Source organism: Myotis davidii, unplaced genomic scaffold, assembly GCF_000327345.1.
Source record: "Myotis davidii unplaced genomic scaffold, ASM32734v1 scaffold38, whole genome shotgun sequence".
In the NCBI taxonomy this organism is placed as follows: domain Eukaryota; kingdom Metazoa; phylum Chordata; class Mammalia; order Chiroptera; family Vespertilionidae; genus Myotis; species Myotis davidii.
Window position 1 is genome coordinate 4,220,393 of NW_006291383.1, and position 22,350 is coordinate 4,242,742.

Here is a 22,350-nt window from a genome sequence, read left to right on the forward strand (position 1 = left end):
TCAAAGGTATTCTTTAAGAAGAGGAAGAAGAAGAAAAAGGTAAAGAAAAAATTTTGAACAAGTACATATCTATCAACAAGTGAATCTAAAAATCAAGTGAATAAAAATTCTGATGAACAGAGTAAACTGGTGAATATAATAGAACCAGGGGCATGGAAAGGGAGTGGACTGACAATTCTTGGGGGGGGAAAGGGTGCGGGGGTGCAGGAAGAGACTGGACAAAAGTCGTACACCTATGGATGAGGACAGTGGGAGGGGTAAGGGCAGAGGGTGAGGTGGGAACTGAGTGGAGGAAAGCTATGGGGGGAAAAAAAGACGAACAACTGTAATAATATGAACAATAAAGATTTAATTAAAAAAAGAATTAAATAAAATATATATTGCCTTTTAATTCATGTGTATTTTTTTTTCAAATGGCACTAAATTGTTAATACATAAATATGTATTAAACTATCTGCACATAACTACTTAATACATGTGGCAGTTATATCCTTTCTGGCACAGGGATGCTGTAAAAACAAAATTCTGAGACACTAATGGCACCGTGAACTGAGAATGGGCATCTATGACCCAAAATAACATTTCTTGGTCCCGAGTTTCCTTATCTGTAAAATGGAAATAATAAAATAACATCTCTTGGGGGAGTTACTATGAGAATTAAATAAGAGATGGAAGTATCTAACAGTAGGTACTAAAAGTTTTTCTGATGACTAGAATCAGAAATATCCACACTAGAATCTCAGCTCTAACAATTACCTGCCATTTGATCTTGGCCAAATTACTCTGCCTCTCTAATTCAATTCCTCTCATGTTAGCTGAAAACAAATTATAATTTTCTCATGAGGTAATTAAATAAACTAGTATATACTTAATAGGCACCCAACAACTGAGTTCCCCTCTATTGAGAATTCCTGATTCCCCCCAGAAAATCTGCAGTTTTTGCTGTGTATCACTTCAAGGAGTTTCCAATTTGCCCAAAGTAAACAAAAATTTTTAAAAAATCAAAATCTAACTTCATCACTTTTTTCTTAAAATATAGGTCCTTTGATTGAAAAACTGGCATGAAGGAGTAATCTAATCAGAAAGTCAAAATGATTAGGCCCTTCAACTTCCAACATTGAGCACTGCAACGCTTCAGACCCTGAAAGAGATGCTTTTGGGAAACAGCCTGGCAAGAGGGGGAGGCTTTAAAGCTAGCAAGGCCGGCTGTCACATGCTCTCCCACATACTTCCCATGGGGTTTGGACAAGGTATCTCCTCCTCTCTGGGATTCTTTCCTCATCTGTAAACTGGGGATAGCAGCACTCGCTTGGAGAGTTGTTTATGAGGATCGGAAATTAACTAGTACATATTGTACAGTACATACAGTATCTAGAATAACGCTTTGTACACGATAATAGCCAATGTACAACACTCACACGAGACAGGGAAAACTTAGTGGTGTGAGTGATGATGATGAAGATGACAAACAAATATTTTAAACTGATGGAAAAGAAATAAACGATGGGCTAGGTGAGGAAAAAGAGAAAAATCTCTAATGTCTAGCCAAAGACAAAAGTCACCAGCCAGAGATGACAGCCTCCAAGCTTGCAAAATCCCAAACTGCCAAATTACGAGGACATTTAGTCAAAATTAGAAGAAAGGAGAATTCATTTAGCAGCCATAGTCCCTTGGATTTGGCAAAGTAAACCAATGGGATTTGGAACTTCTGGGGCTCCCTTCTATCCAGGAGCTGGTAATCCTGAACCTTTCAGCTGTCAGAGTAATTACAGAGTCAAGCACAAGTTTGTACTCAGCATGCACTAGCCTTGAATAAAATTAAACTTCACCTTTTTGGGAGCTGCTGCTTTTTTGGAAAGTACAAAATAACTATGCTACCACCCGCAGCCAGAAGCTTCAGGTTATTTCTGCAGCTCACCTCTGTACTTGAAACACATGGGGCAGGTTCAGACACATCTACAGCCCTGTACCACTGTCAAAGCAGGCTGTGGCCTGTAAACTGCCAACTCCTGGTCATCGAGGCTAAGGACCTAGCATTAACCAGTTGTACATGTTGTGTAATAAAGCCAATACTCAATTCATTAGCTCGTTTGCTGAAGGTTGCAACTGTTTTTAAAGCATTGATTTAATTGAGAAACAAAAGGGGAATCTTAATTTTGTTTCTTTAGGAAAAAAAATAAAATTGGGGGGTTTTGGTGTCATTTTCAATAGTACATGATATCCTAAGAAGTTTGTATTCCCCATGGAAAAATAAACTGTGCTGCAGTATCTCTCACACCACTGTTATTTGCTTACCTGCTAAACCATTTAATGCAATCATCTACAATGGATTTCATCCTCATTAGTACAAATTAGTGATTTCATTTAGTGGATGAAGAAATCCAAGCATATCTCTATATATTACTAGGTGACCAATACAAAAAGGAGAGTCATCAATGTGCTACACACTTAATATTATTCAAGGACTACTGAATAAATATACATGATCAGTAAAATAGCATGGTTTTACCAAGTAATATAAACAAATAATCTAGGATGCTGGTTCTTAGATGTTAGCATGTATCAGAATCACTTGGATGTTAAGATAGGTTGCTGGCTCCACCCCAAGCTGGACAGATTCAGTGGGTCTAGTGCAGGGGTGGGCAAACTTTTTGACTCGAGGGCCACAATGGGTTCTTAAACTGGACCGGAGAGCCGGAACAAAAGCATGGATGGAGTGTTTGTGTGAACTAATATAAATTCAAAGTAAACATCATTACATAAAAGGGTACAGTCTTTTTTTTTTTTTTAGTTTTATTCATTTCAAATGGGCCGGATCCGGCCCGCGGGCCGTAGTTTGCCCACGGCTGGTCTAGTGGGATGGATTCAAGAATGTGTATTTCTTTTTTTAAAGGGAAAGTTATTCTTTTTTAAAAAAAATTATTTATTTTCTTCATTGATTAAGGTATTACATGTGTTCTTATCCCCCTTTTGCCCCCCGCACCCCACCCCCGCTCATGCCCTCAACCCCTCAGTGTCTGTGTCCATTGGTTATGCTTATATGCATGCATACAAGTCCTTTGGTTGACCTCTTCCCCTTCCCCCCACCCTAAGAATGTGTATTTCTGCCCAGCCACCATGGCTCAGTGGTTGAGTGCCGAATTATGAACTGGGAGGTCATGGTTCAATTCCTGGTCAAGGCACATGCCCTAGTTGTGGGCTCAATCCCCAGTGAGGGGCATGCAGGAGGCAGCCGATCAATTATTCTCTCTCATCATTGATGGTTCTCTCTCTCCCTCTCCCTTCCTCTATGAAATCAATAAAAATATATTTTAAAAAATAAAAAAAAGAATGCACATTTCTAACAAGCTGCCAGGTGATTCGGATGCTCCTGGTCAGGATGCACACCCTGAGAACAACTGGGAGAAGATGCAAATGTGATAGAAACTCAGTCCTTGCTCTTAAGGAGCTTAAGGGTATTTGGAGAAAGACAATGAGCACACATAATAAAATTCAAGTCTGCCAAGTGATGAAGAAAAGATGCTCCATGAAGGGCAGTGTCACACAGTTATGGGTATATAACTGGGAGAACCCAGATCTGCTAATCCCCACAGGAGAACCAGTAGGGAGAAAGTAAAATGGTTGCTATTCAGGAAAGAAAGATAGCAGTATGGGCTTAGGGCGGGGGCTGGGGGAGGGGGGGAAGAAGAGTGGTGCTAGGGAAATGGTGCATAAAGGAGTCTGGATGCTTGGATTTTAATTCTAGCTCTATGAATTTGGGCAAGGCACTTAATCTCTATAAGTATCAATTTTTTATCTGCAATAGAACTTAATACACTTCCTTCCAATTCTAAAAATGATGGGAGGATATATGAAAGAGTAGGGATTTAAGCTGGTTAATGGAATAGTGTATATAATCTAAAAATATATGAAAGAGACAGGAGTCATTCTGGTGGAAGGAGCATGAGCAAGACAAATACAGAAGTCAAAATAATTTTGACCTTTGCAGAGTAGGGGATAGGTAACAGAGATATCTGAAAGATAATAAGGCCCATGTTTTAAAACTGAGAAATGGAAGGTCAGACAGGCCAGGTTAAGGGGCTTTAAAAAATACTATGTATTTCTATTTGTGAAACACACACACACACACACACACACACACACACATACACTTCTATATGTGCACAACAAATTTCTGGAAGGATAGATAAAATACTGTTTGCTAACAGTGGCTGCCTCTGGGAGGTGGAACCAGAAGCAATCAGTAGAGGGGAACTTTTACCTTCAGTTTTATACCTTCTGTATCACATGCATTTGTTTGTATTTCTACAAGTTTGTAATATTTTCAGAGGTATCAAAGTCTATTTTAAAACTGTTTTCTTTTAAAACAAACAAGAGGTGAAATAAAGAAAGAGGCAAGAAGTACCAAAAAAATTCTCAAACAAGATACAGCCTGGGGATAACAATCAATGCCAAAGACCCAGCATGAGCCAGGCTCACACAGAGAGGTTTGACCTGCCTTCCCACAAAGCCAAACTTACCTTCAGCCTCTTCAACAGCCACTGCAGAAGACCCTGCTGGGCAGCCTCCGTACACATCTCCGGCCGGAACTCAGCCATGTTTTCCACAATAGCTGAAGGGAGACAGACACCAGTCATTTGGGAAGAGAACTTAGTTCCATCTGCAACAAGCCTGCTTCCCATGGCCGGCATTTTATTCCTCTTTCTACTTCTCTGTATTCCTCCCAGCCAGATGATGTGTTGTCATTTTTAGATTAACCAGGGAAATGTGATGGGCTTCTTTTCTTCAAGTTATAAGTAAAAGTTATAACTGAAAATGATGGAGTTCACAAAAGGAGAGATAGACTTTCTGTGCTAATAGGGAACTACACTAGAGCAGAACACACAGAAGGGTGGATCTTTACCTACGAAGATCCTTAGTCCTCATTGTACTAGAATCTGAGAGACTGTGACTAAAGAAAGGGACAGAAGCCTTCATAAAGACCTTAGGAAAAAAATCAGGAGATGGTGAATTCATAGTCTCTTCCTTTCCTGTTTCATCCACTTTTAGTTCTCTTTGCCTGGACTGCAAAGAACCAAGCATAATCTTAATTGAAAAAAATAATGTGCATAGAGGTGAAAGGCCATGCTGGCAGAAGTAACTGTCTGGTACTCAGAAGCAAACATAATTGGTCCCACTCTCTCCAAAAACAGCCAAATTGCTGCTTAATAGAGAAATTAAAAATTAGGAGGCCAAAAAAGTTATTGCATAACTATGATACTAAAAAGGGGGACATTTAAAAAAATTACCTATAGTCCCATTCTAACACATCCAATGCTTTCATTTCATTTCCTTTATGACCTCTTCCACCCTATATCCCAGAGTATGTTATTATAAAGCAGAAAGAATTCTGTGTTCTCCAAGCACAATGCTTGTAGGAGAAAGGGTTCAAAAATCACCACCCCTAATCTTTTTCCTCACTCCTCTGTCCATGTCAATCTTCAAGTTAAAGTATAACAGGGCAGCCTTGGATGGTGTTGCTCAGTGGGTAGAGCTTCTGGCATGTACCTGGGTTGCAGGTTCAATCCCTGGCCCTGGTCAGGGCTCATACAGGAGGCAGCCAATTGATATGTCTCTCTCATACCAATGTTTTCTTCCCCCGTCTCTTCTTCCCTTCCACTCTCTAAAAATCAACAGAAAAAAATATCCTAGGGTGAGGATTAAAAAAAACAAAAAGAATAACTGGGAAGCCCCCTCAGGGAGTGGGACATAAAGCCTTGGGAGCAGAGTAGCAACCAGACCCCTGAAAGATGATCATTATGATACCTTAAATTACTCACATTTTCTAAGAAAATCAACTCATTCATATTAATCAACTCATTCTTATTCTTCTGCTTATAATTTAGATGGTTTCCTATTGCTCATTAGAATAAAATCCATAGTTTACAAGGTCTTCCATCATCTGGACAAATTTACTCCCCTAGTCCCATCTCCCATCACTTCTACTCCCACTGCTATAGTGCGTTTCTGTTCTTCCCCAAAGCTCAGGTCCATTCACAGCTTTGCAAATGCTACTCCCCTGCCCAAGGATCCTTCTCACATTTCTGTCAAAATGTATCGGTCTTCATATTCAGCCCATTCAGCCCCAGTGCTACTTGTTTCTATACAGCAATTTGGAGACCCTTCCTCTTCACTTCCATAGTGCTCTCCACTAACTCCTGTTAAACTATCTGTCACCTCTATTACCTTCCCTTTCTGTTCCAGACCATCCCATCAGTCGGCCTCTTAAGAAGTAGAACCAAGCCTAATTCCTTTTTAATCTGCCCAGTGCCTAGCACAGTGCCTGACAAACGTCAGGTGCTCAATAAGGGAGGGAGGGATGACTTTGCTGAGCTGTTGGTAGGTGACCAAGCTGAAAGTAGACAGATTTCTACAGATTGCCAGGCTGGTACTTTTTCCATTACATCAGGCCCTTTTAATTAACAGTCAGTTAAGACTTTGATAAGCTTTCCATTCAGCAAAATTCAGCATTAGACTAACAGATGGCAGTGCTAAATTCTGGCTGTAGACTAGGGCCAGCCCCCAAATTACTGATTATTGTGTTCTCTCTCCTCTTACTCCCTAGGTACTCCCTTTTTCCTCCTTCTTTATGATAATCTTCAAGAAAGAGAGTATAAAACTACAAGAGAAATCTGTGCCAGACACAAAAGAGCTGAGAGAAAATCTAATCTCATCAAACTTTCTGCTTCTGCTGGGCCCCGTTCATTTCTCAAGCTCTACTTACAGATATGTCACTTACGGCTTTATTCGACAGCGACCAGTGATAAAGAGGACTACCCAAAAGCATGATTTTAAATGAGCTATTGGTTTGGCAACTTTACAGGGTGGAAGACTGGGGAGGTGTCGGAGGGAAATCCTGCAGAGGAATTCACTTTAATGGACACATAATGAAGGGGCAGACAAGTTAATGGCAATATTGCAACCCACAGTTTACACGGCAAACTGCACATAAGAAAAGAAACACTAACTCTTTCTTAAATAAAATGTCCTATAAAGATACACAGTTGTTCAAAAGTTTGTAGTGCCAGTGAAAGGAAGAAAAACCAACATAAGAAGACTAAAAAATTGTTTAAAAAAATATATATTTTTTTCATAGACTTCATCTTAACTTTTGGAGGCAAGCACCTGCTAAAAGAAGACAGTGGTTTGCAGGAAGGTGCATTTCTGCTTTTATTACCTGCAAGCCAAACCAAAGCTGCAGTTATATGAAATTTACACAAGGGTCTTCATTTCTGAAAAGGCAGTTTGGGAGCAGACCGAAAGAAAACACTACTGCTGCTGACTCTATTATGAAGGAGGAAGGGAAATGAGCACCAAGCCCCACAACAAACACAAAGAAACTCGGAGAAGGCTGGCTGCCCTGGCCCTTACCCAGAGTGTTGTGCACACCGTCCGCCTCCTCTTTCACAGACTCGTCCAGGCGCTCCAGATTCTGCACGAGCAGTGCTACCACTTGTCCGTCCACCTTCATCCACGGGGAAGCAAAATGAGAGAGGGATACATGTCACAAAGTAGTGCTCACTTCTCTACTGAAGGAACAAAGTAAATAACCAGCCGCCTATGGTTTAGCGCGTGCTCTCCCATCCCATTATCCTTGAGCTGTGAAGTGACTCTGAGTCAGGCATCATTCTTCCTAACTTAAGACTGAAGCTTAAGGAGACCAAGTAAAATTCAAGGTTACAAAGTGATGAGTGACAGTACTAATACACTTGAACCTTGGCCTTCTGAAATCAAGTTCAGAGTTCTTTCTACCTTCCTGTGGTAGTTAAAGCACCTTCCAAAAATGCCATCTGAAGTCAGGTCAACAGTTCACTTAAGTCAAAGCATGCTTCTCGGCCACAGGACCAAGAGAGGTTTAGTTGATAGGTTACTAGCCATACTTTATAGTGGCCTCAAAATTTAGGGTTCAACTCAAAACATTGCTAACTTTCCATGCTAAGCTTTTATGAAACTATTACTTCTGATGAATTTCTAATTCCTTTTTGAAAAGAGTATTAACATAATAAAATGCCTTACATTTATATTACATAAGCAAGCAATTCTATTTCTCTCATAATTTGATTCACAAAACTCTTAGAAGAACCTTTCATTAGCCACATCATACAGCTGATATTCAAGAGATGAATGACTTAGCCAAGACCACACAGCTACTCAGCAGTGAGACCAAAAGCAAAACCAAGCTCCCTTCTTAGGTGAAATAATGCTTATACTACTTCACACTACCTTCTGGCACAATTTTAGGCTTGGGGGAGACTGCCCTCCAGGTAACCCTGAGGCAAAACAAGAAGAGGCAACTAAGAAAATACCTAATCTTCAAGAAGTGATTACATATCTGCTAATAAATTTCTAAGTAGTAGCCAATAAGTAAACCTGTACAGGAAGATAAGATCTCTCTCATTGCCTCAGTTTCCTCTCTAGGGCATGAAAACAAGTTGTAAAGATTAAGTGAATATATGTGGCATGCCTTACCCTGGGTCTGGGTCAAAAATTAAGGTGAGAGTTAGAATCTAGCCCTTTATCCATTCTTATACCTGAGTATTCACTGCTCATCTCCCACGGGCTAAGAAAAACTCAAGTTTTTGGAAGGCAGGCACCTCATCCTCATTCATCTTGGTATACTCTTCAAAGCCTAGTGCAATGCTATACCTCGCAGATGCTCAGTAAATTTTGCTAAATTTAAATTAATTGATAAAACACTTCTCCATTTACTCTCATGTAACCACCACAGCTTTTATAGGCGAGAAAACAAAGATCCAGAAAGGTTAATTAGCCTGGCCAAAGTCATAAAGCTTGTGGCAGAAGTGACCAGCTCTGAGACTTTACTTTTCCCCTTCATACCCTATAACTTTGGTGAGGGAAAAAGAAAGGAGAGAGAAGGAAATAGTCTCATTCAACTGACCCTTCCTGAGCATTGTGTATAAGGCACACTACAGACACAATGCAAACTGAGCCTGAGGATAAGCAATGGCAAGAGAGATGGATCTTGAAATAAGACCTCTACTCTTTCTCAGGGAGACTTAAAGGAAACATCTGGCGAGGGGGGCTGAAATTATTGACTAATTTGCAATACCTGAATCACAAATGAAGATCTCCTTTATGCCCTGGTATGAGGAACAATGTACTAGTGAAACACTAGCTGCATATTAGAGGGGATACTGATGTCAAAATTGAGAGCACCCCTAAATACAAGGAAGAGCTGTTTTCCCCTCTTATATGAAGGAGATACACAAGCTTGCTCTCAAATCGCACAGCTAGCAAAAGCTGCATCAAAGAAATCCACTGCAATGCTTTCCTTAATTAATTGGACAATTTGGGTATGTGAAAGAAAACAGAAAAACATCTGGGAAAAAGATGAACCATGTCACAATTTGTTTTTCCCTAAATCACCCTGATTGACTTATAATCTCCCTGAATCCTAAAGAAGCAGACACTGCAACTCCACTGGGTATCACACGGCTTGTCAGTTCTGCAAACTGCTTCACCAGGTTCAATCGCTTACTGCTGCTTTATCTGCACTATTTCCCTCCTTTTCCTTGGTTCTTAGTTATGTTTCCCAGCTCTGCTGTCTAGAAAGTGCGGGGGACAGTGGCATAAGCAACACATTCAAATCCCGGGACTGAATGGTTATGGAAAATGGGTGTTTGGCCAGAAGAAAAAATTTTTTTTGCTTGCCACGCAAATCTAATTTCTAACAGACAGCCTTTTTAAGCTTGCAAAGTGTGAAACTTTATGTTTAGCTGGGTTAAATGCAAGTTTATCTGATTGCAGGAGGGTCAAAGCCATCAAAACACATTTAGCTCAGAAACTCTTGGAAAATATTTATATTATGCATAGCTCTGGATATCGCCTAGTGACAAACATAAATTAGCATTCTGTCTTACTCCCTCTCACAGCTTGGTTCGACCACCTTCATGCCTATTTTTTGGAACTGTGACTATTTCTGAAACTAAAAACAAATCCTGCTTAGGGATTAAAACATTAAAGATTGTTCAGTCAGAGCAACCCTAGCCTTGGAAATCATAACTGTTTAAGCCTGACGTTTTCTGATAAGTTCCTGGTTATTTCTGCTTCTTACTAGGTCTCCCAAACAATATTGCAGCAGGCCCTACTGAGATAAATTTCAAGGGCGTGATCAAACATCCTTTTCCACTTGACCAGAAAGAATGGATACAAGAGAAAAGGAGGAAATAGGAAAGGGACAAATGGGGGGAATTTACTAAGGGAATCATTTCATATCTTGTACAATCTGCCAATAGGCTTTTCAAGAGGTTAACTGGAGTTTTTCTACTGGGTAAGAGTTCTGGAAATTCCTATTTTAAAAATAATACCAGCTCCCCCCCCCCAAACACACACACATACCCACACTGAATCTTCATTAAGCAATACGTTTTAAGTAAAAATATAATTATATTGTCATAATGCAAAATTTATCCTGTTGCAACCGGCCTAATAATATTTTAGTTTCCACTCTTCCCCCTCCAATCCATTATCCACATAGCTGTCAAGAGTGTTCTTTTTATTTATTTGTTTGTTTGTTTGTTTTGTTAATCTTCACCCAAGGATATTTTTTTCCATTGATTTTTAGACAGTGGAAAGGAGGGAGGGAGAGGAAAAGAGAGAAAGAAATATCCATGTGAGAGAGACACATCGATTGCCTCCTGCACCCTGTGCCTTGACAGGGGCCAGAGATGCCCTTGACTGGGAGTTGAACCTGAGACCCTTGGGTGCACAGGCTGACACTCTAACCACTGAGTGACACTAGCCAGGGCAATATTGGTCTTTTCAAAATGTTAGGTCTGACTACATTACTACTCCCTGCTTATGATCCTCCAATTACTCCCCTTTACACAGGCAATTCCACCCAAACTTACTACCAAGGCCTAAAAACCCCAGAGTGGCCTGGCCCTGACTGTGCTCTCTCCCCTCATCCCAGCTGTGTGCTAACAGTACAGGCCTTTTTTCTGTTCCTCAACTATGTCAAGCTCATTCCTGCCTTGGGGCCTTTACACTTGTCCATCTTGCCCTTGGTCATTCTGATGGCTGTTTTCTTCCTGTCATTCAGAACTCAGGCCTTTCCCGACTATCTAATCCAATGTGATTTCCCAGTCACGCTACATCACATCACTCTATTTTAATTCTCTATGTAACAGAGAATCACTATCTGCTTCTTGTTTACTTACCATTTCTCCCTGCACTAGAATATGAGCTCCACAAAAGCAGACTTTGTCAGTCTTGTTCACTGCTATATACCCAGTTCATAGAATTGAGAATATACCAAGCACTCAATAAATATTTAGTGAATGAATGAACAAATGAATTTTGCTTGGGAGCAAATACAGATAAAGGTGAGGCTGTTAACATAAGTGGAAAGGGACAAACATAATAGGATCCAGAAATTTATATAATAAGTGCTCTCAGAGCAGTGGTTTCCAACTTTTTTTTTGGCTATGCCCCACCTAAGCATCTCTAAAATCCTGATGCCCCCCTCCCCGCTGGCCCAGGACATATAATTATTATTATTCAAAAAGTGAACTCTTATTCAAGTGGAGAAAGCCTAAAAGGCCATTAACTTGGTCTAAACAAGTTTCCAAAGAACATGGCATCCATGAAAGAGAAAAATAAAGGACAGTTGAAGTACTGAAGAAGAAATCACTAAGAAATTGTTAATAAATAACAATACTGACCACCAGGGGGCAGCTCCTGCGTTGAGTGTCTGCCCCCTGGTGGTCAGTGTACGTCATAGCAACCAGTTGTTCTGCCTTTGGTGGATTTGCATATTAGCTTTTTATTATATAGGATATGGGGCCCTTAGAACCATAAGAAATGCAAAAATTCACTGTTAATAACTCATTCTCGAATTGCCCCCTTTAAAAATAAAATTGCCCCCCTGTGGGGCACTGCCTTAGAGGAACCCTGCCAACCCAAACAGCAACCTGCATTGACAACCAACAAACACCAAACCAACACAGGCCTTCAAATGAAGTTGGGTGAATTGAGAGCAAGAATGGGACTACTTGCTGAATGGGACTGGCTCTCTACATCAAAGCCACTTTCATTAAACTCATTTTTGTTTGTTTATTTTTTTGTTTTTGTTAATCCTCACCTGAGGACTAATTTTTCCATCGATTTTCTTAGAGAGAGTGGAAGGGAAGGAGTGAGTGGGAGGGAGAAACATCAATGTGAGAGAGACACATCAATCGGTTGCCTCCCATATCCATCCTGGCTCGGGGTGGAGATCCTGCAACCTAGGTACATGCCCTTGACCAGGAACTGAACCCGAGACCTCTTGGTCTGAGGGCTGATACTGTAACTACTGTGTAAAACCGAACAAGGCTTATTAAACTCTTTATAGCAAATGGTAGCTCCCAGCCATACTGACCAGCTTCCCGGGCCAGCCACATTTCCACCGCCTCTGGCTGTGTCCCCTCCGTCCACCCCGACATTAAAGCCTCCTCACAGAGGCCAATATCTGCAGCAATGCTGTCCCTGCTGACTCCTCGCCAGCAGAAGTGATTGCTCCCTCCTCATTTCCACAGAGGCTTGAATCTCTCACAACCATTCTTAATATACTGCCTGTGTTATCACTTATTTCATCTTTTTGTAAAAAACTAAACATCTATCCTTCCATGTCTTATCTAGGCCCACACCCTTAAAATGGTTTTTCTTTTGTGTTTGGTTTTGTTTTTTTAAGTATTTGTTCTAAGTGTTTTTTGAATATCTGTTGAAATGAAAAAAATGTTTGTTGAACTCAAAAAACATTTCACTTTGTGGTAGACGTTGACATTTACTAAGTATTTCATATGTGACTTTATGAAGGTAATGCTCAACATTTATTGGGTGTTTATACTGTGCCAGGCTCTGTTCTAAACCATATCAAACATCTCATTTATTCCTCACTTCAGCCCTGTGCAATAGGCACTACCACTGCTATCCCCATTTTACAGAAGAAACTGAGTACCAAAGGTTAGGTAACTTTCCCAAGGACACACAGCTGGTAAGTGACAGAGCTGCCACTCCGCTGACAGGGATCACAGTTCAGGGAAGACAAGCTTAGATACAGGTGTCTATAAGCCAAGGTGCCAAGTGCCAGGATGTACAAAGTGCTAGGGGAACACAAATTCTGCTGAGGTGATGAGTCAGAAAAAAAAGCCTCAGAAGAGAAAAGATAAGGTTTAAGTTAGGCTTTAAAGGATGATCAGGTGTATTCCTGGTAGCCCAGGAGAAGCAAGATTTACCAAGCTGAGAGAGATGTGAGCAAAGGCCTGGACTGCCAAGCACATGGCAAGATTTAGGACTAGCAAGTAGAAAAATGACTGTAATTTAATCAAAACTCTCAAGAAGTCCAGTCTTTTTCAGAGGTATGCCAGAGAACTGTCATCAAAGCAAATATACTTGCATTTACTGCTCTTCAGAAGAGTCTACTTTCCAGGTTACCAAGTCAACTTGTTATAAAGCACAAATATTCACCTTTTGCATAAATCATAGCAGTGGGTGTGTACCAAATTTTAAACTCCAAAGATGCCCGATAATGCCAGGAGAGCACTCTCTTCCCACACAAATGGGCTCTTCTATTGCTTAGGACTTCCAACTGGGAAAAAGACCAAGGCAATAACTGCAAACTGCACAGCACAATAAATTCTGCTACATGCCCTCTAGCCTCTGCTCATGCAATTCCAGGCCTCTGATATTGGCCCCAAATTAAAACTGTGGAGACAACTCAACCCTTATAATATGAGAATACTTATCAAACATCTTCCCGAATGCAGCACAAGGGCAGAAAAAAAAATAAAGGAAGACCACCCACTGATTCTGCTCTCTAATATTTACTGATGGCTTCTACTGGCTGCAAACAAATAATATATGGGAGTCTAGGAATGTTCCATTGTTTGTGATTCACACCAGACTGACCATTATAAAGCCATAAAAGTCAAAATCTTAATAAAAAATAAAAAAAACTAAACAAAACAAACAGAACACCCTGTGTAGCAGCTATGTAATGGCTCCCCAGACTGAGAATGGACTGTTTTTTCCTAAACAAACAATAAAATCTTCAAGGTCCAGCATTTGTTGGCGGACTTGGCAACACAGAAAACACAAAAGAGAGCTTTTGTGTGAACTGCTGTTTCTGAGTATGTTTTACAGGCAGCAGGCAGGCTAGCCGCTCCTCTCTCATCTCCTCTATTCACAGGCAAAGGATGGTAATTAAAATCAGCCCAGGGACCAAGCAGGAAGGCTCATTCCGGGCCACTGTAATTAACCTCTGGGAGGTAAGACTGCACACATGACACCGTGGAGACACAGTGAAGGAGCAAGTGCCACAGCCTTCCTTCGGATGCGCCTCAAAACAAAAGGACACCCCACATCGTGCTTTTCTTTCTGAAGAAAAATAAAGTTCCTGAATTCCACAAAAGTGGAAGTTTGCTCTAGGAAGAAAGAAAATGGCAATAGAAATTTTCATCATCCTAAGTCACAAATGGCCCTGCTGGACTCCAGCTTTGCTCTTTATAAAAGAGTTCTTCATATCCAGTGGGTTCACAACCCCTTCATTCACACCAAATGCCAGCAGTGAGCACGGCACAGGAAATTTCTGGTGTCAAGAACCTTGAGGGAGAAAGGGTGAGAAAGGGGTGGGCAGTGTAACAATGAGATCTCAGAATCCCTTGGGACCCCAATCCCAACCATCCTGATTCAGTAGGTTTATTGGGCCAGAAGGTGGCCTAACGAGCATGCCAAAATAATCTAGTACAAGTGGCTGCAGAGACCTATGATAAACTCTGCAAACTGCATCAAAACCAGTACTGACTTCCTACCTGACAGAAAAGATGAGACAATAGAAAGGAAGGAAAACCACCTGAGCCCTGAGGAGAGTGACGGCTTGGTGGGTGGACAGAAATCCACAGGAAGTATCAGGGTAGGAGGCTGGACTCAACTCACTTCTGCCACTGGCCAGCTGTGGTACCTTTTCAGCCTCTGAGCCCTCTCTGATCACAAAGCATGATGTGGTGGGAAAGGACTGTGGAGGGATCAGAAGATGCTGGCTCTAATCTCAGCTGTTGCAGGGACTAGCTGTGTAGCCCAGTGAAAGCCTTCGTTTTTCCATCTGGGGTTCCTCACGTGTAAACGAGGTGATGGGTCTACTGGTTCACCTCACATGTAAACTCCCTTTGATTGGCTGCTGCCTGGAACAATAGCTGAGGCAGATTCTGAGGCCTTGCCAAGGCTCCACCAAAAAGAATGCCGAAATCAACTGGCCCTGTCTTCTACAGGCAGGGCTGCAACTCTGGCCTGGGTGAGCCAGAAGGTTTGTTCTTATTTTTAACATTCTCCAAATCCCTGTCTATGAAATAAGTAATAATGATACCTGTTCTACCCGCATTTGGAATTATGAAGGCCAGAGGAGAAAAGAAACATCCACGAAAACTTTTTGTGAAAAGGTCAGTAGCAACACAGTTGAGTGTAGAGGAACAGGAACATGGAGTCAAAGAGAACACAGGTTCAAATCCCAGCTGAGTGACTATAGGCAAGTTGTTTTGTCTCTTTATGCTTCAGTTTCATGGCGGTAAAGGGGAATAACAGAATAATACCCATCTGAGAGGATATGGTGAGGACTACATAGTGATATTTCATAAATGTTAGGCCTCTATAACCCCTTCCCTAAAATAGTTCCAAAGAACAAAGTATCCCATAGGTTGCATTTCTACTTTTTCTCTCTCCTCATCCAGTCCAGCCTTGCCTCAGAGCTCTACCTGATACTCAGATGATGCGACTCAGAGACAGTGGCGGTGATGATGTCAACACCTCACACAAGCCTGCAAAACCCCAGAGGGATGTGCAACTTACCAGAGCATCGATGAGTACTTCTGCCCCCTCTTCACTCTCATGGAGGGTGTCTATATCTGTTAACTCCTGAAGCAAATCAACCACAGCTATGGACACATGTGAAAAATGTTAAGGATATCACGTACATACTGAAACCCTACTGGCATTTTACTAAAACATTTGGTTCCCTCCCGTTTCCTTCTCAACTGCTTCATCACTGTTTGCCTTTAACACACTCTGGTTTTATTACATCTCTTCAACAAGGTTCTACTCACAGAGGGTGTTCAATAAATGTTGTTAACTGACTGTCTCTTTCCTATGTTGCCTTCCTGGCAACTTATTCCATAGGTTCACTGTATTTTTTAAAATTTCAAAACTTCAAATATGATCACTTGGGAGGTTGCTTTTCCAGTGAGAAACACCCTTAGCCTAAACTCATAATTTAAATTCTTGGAACTCAGTATAATCTTAACTATCTTATACAGTTCACCTTCAAAGGCAGTAATGATTTCTAAGATGACATGACTGGTATCTTCAGAGACCAAGGCATGACCAAATAGATTTACTATGTAAACGGAAGGATTTACACTGGCTCGTGCTAGTGTAGAACCCACCAACCTCCCTTTCCCTCAAACACCATGCTGTTTTGGACAAAAAAGAAACGTAAACAATGAAAATTGAACACGAGGCAAAAATGGAGAAAAAGAGGGACCTATAAATGAATAAAGACATGAAGCAGAGAAAAAAGAAGTTATGTTTGGAAACTGGAAGCCAGAACTAAACTAAGTTTTTCTTCCCTCACCTTGGAGACGCGCACGCGCACGCACACACACACACACACACACACACACACACCTTGCTCCATCAACCTGCATTTAGTGAATGCCTACGATGAATAATACACTGTGACAATGTCAAAGGCAAATTTATTTTTCATTCTGGGCCTCAGTTTCCTCACCATAAAATGAAAACATTAGATAATCAGAGACATTTAAAAAATTATACATCACAGGGAATTACTAATATGTAACAAGTGAAGAATACAGAAACATTAACTGCAGATGTCTTGAAAAAGCAGCAATCAACTTGAACTGAGAAATCAAGAAGTATTTGTTAAAACAGAGTGGTCAGAAAACAGGCAACTAAAAAGATGAGGGCAGGACAACAGGAATAAAAGCAGAGAGATTAGAATGCACAAAGGCATATAAAGAGGAGAAGAAATGGAATAGGAGGGAAGAGATAAAAGCATAATGGTAACCCTATAAAATAACAGTATTTTGAAAGGCTAACCTAAAAGCTGTGTGCAGGTGGCACGAAAGCATTATGAATGTTGCGGGTGGGCAAATGGGAGGCAGTTGGGGTGTATGGGCGAGGGGTGGGAAAAGCAACACCTGAAGGAGGAACAGCTGTTCCAAAACTGCAACAACAAAAGAGTCCAGAAATGAGACAACAGGGTCAGAATCAGGGCAGTTTCACTAGAACTGGAAAGAGAAAAATAAAAGATATAGGACATATTAACAATAATGATAGAACTTGCTAACTGCCAACTGACATTCTAGGTATTTCATGAACGTCTTTTGTTGGGGGAAAAATTATTTGAAGTTTCATTTTATTCATCAATAACTGACCAGCTGACCATCATAAATAAGTAAATAAGGTTCCTGTGTCCTATTCTTTCAGTCTTTAAAGTCATATTTGCCCCAAACATAGGAGTGCTATAAAACTTAGTGTGGTCCAGCCAGCGAGGCTCAGTAGTTGAGCGTCAACCCATGAACCAGGAAGTCCCGGTTTGATTCCCGGTCAGGGCACATGTCTGGGTTGTGGACTCAGTCCCCAATAGAGGTGAGTACAAGGCATCCAATTAATGATTCTCTATCATCACGTATGTTTTTTCCCCTCTCTCTCCTTCTCCCTTTCTCTCTGAAACCAATAAAAATATTTTTAAAAGGAAAAAAACTGACAATGGCTGTGGTTTTATATAGAAATATGATAAATGTCTAACTTTTACCAAGCAAAGTTTTTTCTTATAATAATCCAGTGTACAGGGGTGGGCAAAACTAGGTTTATAGTTGTTCGTATGGAAAATAGTTAATAAATAATAATACAAGAATAAACTGTGTTTCACATACAACTGTAACTCACAAACCTGCTTTTGCTCACCTCTGTATATCTCCTTGTCTACTCTCCTGCCTCAGTTGAAAATTCAAATAATAAATGAGTTACCAGCTACCAGATCTGGTAAACATCTCATCAATCCTACCATTAACTGATTTTACATAAATTCCCAACTTTCATCAAGTAGCATTTCAACAAGGCAGTAATGAGTCCGTAAGTGTAATCATCAACTTCTGGGTAATATAATATGACATTTGAAGGTCATTTGAAGACTAGAAAGAGGAGTAAGAATGCGAACCACAGATAGACAGATGAATCCTCAATGTTGAGAAAATTCAGCATGGCCTGCCACCCATCCAGCATTTCTTCACAAGCAGACTCTGGGCATGGGTGATAGGTTTTTCCACTGTATTTACAATTTCATTTCACGAGGTAAAAGGCTCTCCGGTCCAAGTATAATAGGAAAACAGAGAGCCTGTCTCTCTGTGAATTACTAAAACACAGTTTTTGATAGCCTATTTTGTCATGTCAGTAGAAAGACCACCCAACTCACTCCCTTTGTACCTGTCCACTACTGGGGCAATAAGCTAGTATAATAAGAAGTGAAGTCAAAAAAACCAGCAGGGCACAAATGGTCCATAACACAATGGCTCTTGGAAAAAGAGGACTGTCTACTTCTATTTTTTGGCTCTAGATATTTATTTTCAGGCCTGATCCCTAATAGAGTCCTGGTATAGAAACTGAACATTAGCTTTATTAGTCTCTAATGAGATGTGTTCATAAGTAATGCTGTTTTGTGTGTAATTTTAAGATAAAGAGGAACAAGATATAGTAAGCAGGTGGCTTTTTTAAAAAGTCATTTCAAAAGGGCTTCCTTAAGAAAAATGAACCAAGATAGATTCAGAATATATAATTGATTTAATAGAACAAATAAGGGGCTTTCTAAAAAAAACAAACAAACAAAAAAACTCTTTCTTTTATTCCTAGAGTAGGATAGTGATTAGATAGAACTCAATCCAGATGAATTTAAAAACACAGACAAAATGGGTTTTTTTCTCCTTTTGAAACAGTTGGCAGAGGTAGCTAGAATGAACCAGGACTCTTAATTTCATCTCAATCCTAGATCAAGATCAAACTAGTATGAGGGAGAAAATGCACTCATTCAATATTTGTTAAGTACCTAGTAAATGTTAGTGGGCACTGTCATGCTACAGGGAAAATGTCCAAAGCAAGCTATAACCCCCCTGCTTTGGGACACAGAATTAATCTAAAACTCATAAACAAAATTAAAAATTACATTAACAGGTCTTTTCCTAGATTGTCATTTTGGCACTTTTTACCTAATCTGACTTTCTTCAGAGCACATTTAAATGGCTCAACACACACACACACACACACACACACACCAAAAAACGGGTGCCTTATCAGTACAAATTATCAGGGAGGTTAGACTACCTATAAGAAAAAGAAGTAAATTGTTTTCAATGCACGTAACTTAGATTCTGAAAATATTGAGATGAGACTAGCTCCTAGGAAAACAACAGCCAGAGATACACAAGTCTTATTAGACAGCACTTACAGGAAAGCACTGGGGCAACTGCCAGCTCCCTTCCCAGTCCAATTAGAAGAAAGCCCTTAGGAGGCTCAAACCTTTCCCAGCCTCACTCCTGCTCATTAACACTGGGGCTCTATCTAACACAGGCAACCCTGACTACTATACACACTCTCTGAGATAATATGGTGTGTCCCAGTCAGGTTGTAACACATTAGCATTCTCAGACCCAAATGCTCAAGTTCAACTGATCCCTGCTAGTCTAAAAAAAGTCTTTCTGCTCCTTGTTTTCCAAACCCCATAGTAATTCTTCACAAAACCCACCAGGACAACTTGGCAAGTCCTCTGGGCTTTCTAGAATTTGAGAAAACTAAGCAGTGATTTAGAAAAGGATCCCAGACAAAAGGGAGCTGTCCCATCAGCACCAAAGATCTACTTGGTGCTAACCAATTTCTCTCTTCTGCCTGTTAGTGCACAGCCCACTGTACTGAAGCCTCAGTTAACATTACAATGAGACCTCTGAATAACAACTGGATGGAGAGAAAGCAGTCTTTGAATAAACTGGGTTTAGTTTACTGGATTTTTTTTTTATTAAAGAATAAGGCACTTAGCTAGGAATCAGTACAGTAGTTGTAATTGTTTTTAAAAATGGACTTGATATCCAATGTGTAGTGACTACAAGAGCAGCTAGTAAGAGCATGTCAGCTTCCAGTAAGTGAGGAATGGCAATTTCCATTGGCAAGGTAGAGAACATGAAACAAACTTGAAAAGCACTCAAATCTCCACATCTACCAAAAGCTTGCCAATCTCCAATGTCCAATTCCCTTATCAACCCTATGCCAGAGATGACCCACATCTTTCAGAATACCAATGGCATTTCTTGAGCATAACACTCCAAGGGCACCTACCACCACACATAGCTATCAACTGAAGCTACTATTTCTTATTTTCCTAATAGAACACAACAGAGCTTATCATACTAAGGAAGAACCCAGTAAATTCCGTAATCTACTACAGGACTTTAGAAAGGATTCCACTGACTTGTCACTTAAATTGAGAACAAAGCAGATGCCATACAAAAATAGGATACTTATTGGTAACTTGGAGTTTTTTTTATTTTGTTTTGATTTTCGGTGGTGGTAGCAGAAGGGGTACTCAGCCACCATCTGGGGTTTTATCTTCTCCTTGTTTTATTCCTCCTTGTTCCTTCAGGCAAATTGAGTAAATTTCGCTTAAACTAGGCCATAAAAACTTTGTTTACCAATACCTTAAGAAAATATTTTTAAATGTAGCTTTGGTTTTATTTTTCTGCAGTAACACTCCAAAAGGTTCACAAAAGGGGGGGCTCTGAACATGTTTAAATAATTTATTTTAAAGGAAAAATTGTTGTAAAAAGCATTATCTCTAAAAGGCAACAGCTGTTGGACCCCACCTAATGCATTTGGAGTGACTCTTGAACACTGTGTGTGGGGTGTGCCTTCTCTCCCTCCCCTCACCCCCAGAGGTGCTCTTCACAGACCAGAATTCCACTCTGCCGCCAAATCATGGCTGGGCTCCTACCTCTCCAGGGGGGAGATGTGCTCAGAAGCGCTGACAGGCCTCACCAGCGGCAGTGATGCAGAGCGCCAGAATAAACTCTGAAGCTGCTTCTCACGGTTGAAAGGACAAGGTGCAAGCTGTTTTCTCACATCCTCTGTCTCTTAAGGTTACAATAAACCAGCCTCTGATCCAATTAAAATCCCTATAGTTTCTGTTTTCTCAAGAAGGACAAAGCAAAGATGACCTGTGCTTGCTGGAAAGATAACCAGCCATGTATGGTCTTGGTTGATAAATGAAAGTTAAAAAGATTAAAAATTTAAGTCATGACTGCCATGAAATTGTTTATTTATGGTAAGGTGTTTCGGGCAGTTACGGCTGTATAACAGTAAATTGTTAACAAGCGTTTCCTAAAGAAAAATTTCCATTATAGATCACAGATAAGGCAAGAAACAGTGCAACACTGCTGAGAGATCAACATTCCAACTGATAGAGGATTCGTTAGATGCAAGTCAAGAGGGTCTACCCTTTCCTGAAACCACTTTTAAGAAAAGCTGTACTTTGAGGAGATGACATTTACCCTAATTGCTGCATCTAATTAAAATTAGGTAATTTAAAAATTTTCAAATGAACTTAAAATTTGATGTAGGGCATAATTAAAAATCAGATTTTAGAAAAATATCACTAGGGCAGTAGGGTGAAGGTTGTATACAAGAGGGGGGAAAGTGCAGTTTAGTTCTCAGAGAGCAGGAGGGAATGGCAGCTGTCCAAGTTATTACAGGGGGACTTGTTTTTTTCCTTTTAAAGACCAGAATGTTACAACTTGAAGCAGCTGTGCCCTTGCCTTTCCCAAGTATGCTGATGAGCAGCACTTCTTGTGTGTCTTCTCCTACAGTATCTTTGGAAAGCTGCTACTATTATTTTGAGTTAGCAGGCATAGAAAAAGAGAATGAGAGCCATGTTTCCAGAGACAACACAGGCGATTTCTGTATTAATACGCAAGGTAATGAATGAATCACTGCAACTCTGTCAGGGACGTAATAAATCCTAGAGGGAAGAGACTCAGTGCACTAGAAAGAACAGTGGACTGGAAATCAGGGGCCTGGAGTGCCAGCCTCAACTTCAACAGTTAGCTATCCAACACTGGGACCTCAGACTTGTCACTAAATAAATAGTCACTGGACTAAGTCATCTCTAAGGTCTGCTCGGATTCTGAAAATCTACCATTCTGTGTAGGTGAATTGAAATGTGAAGTCACAACTAGAATTCTTAGTTACTAACTCTGTAAG

The 22,350-nt window shown here is 40.5% G+C and overlaps 1 protein-coding gene across 1 annotated transcript in view; it reads right to left on the minus strand.

The window, feature by feature from the left end:
- Window positions 1-22,350, minus strand: part of CTNNBL1 (catenin beta like 1) — a 171,676-nt gene that overhangs the window by 92,853 nt on the left and 56,473 nt on the right. Inside the window, exons 5-7 of the mRNA XM_006764492.2 lie at window positions 15,880-15,977; window positions 7,411-7,504; window positions 4,521-4,612 (exon numbers count right to left, since the gene is read on the minus strand). Coding sequence (XP_006764555.1) covers window positions 4,521-4,612; window positions 7,411-7,504; window positions 15,880-15,977 — 284 coding nt within the window. The remainder of the gene's footprint in view (window positions 1-4,520; window positions 4,613-7,410; window positions 7,505-15,879; window positions 15,978-22,350) is intronic.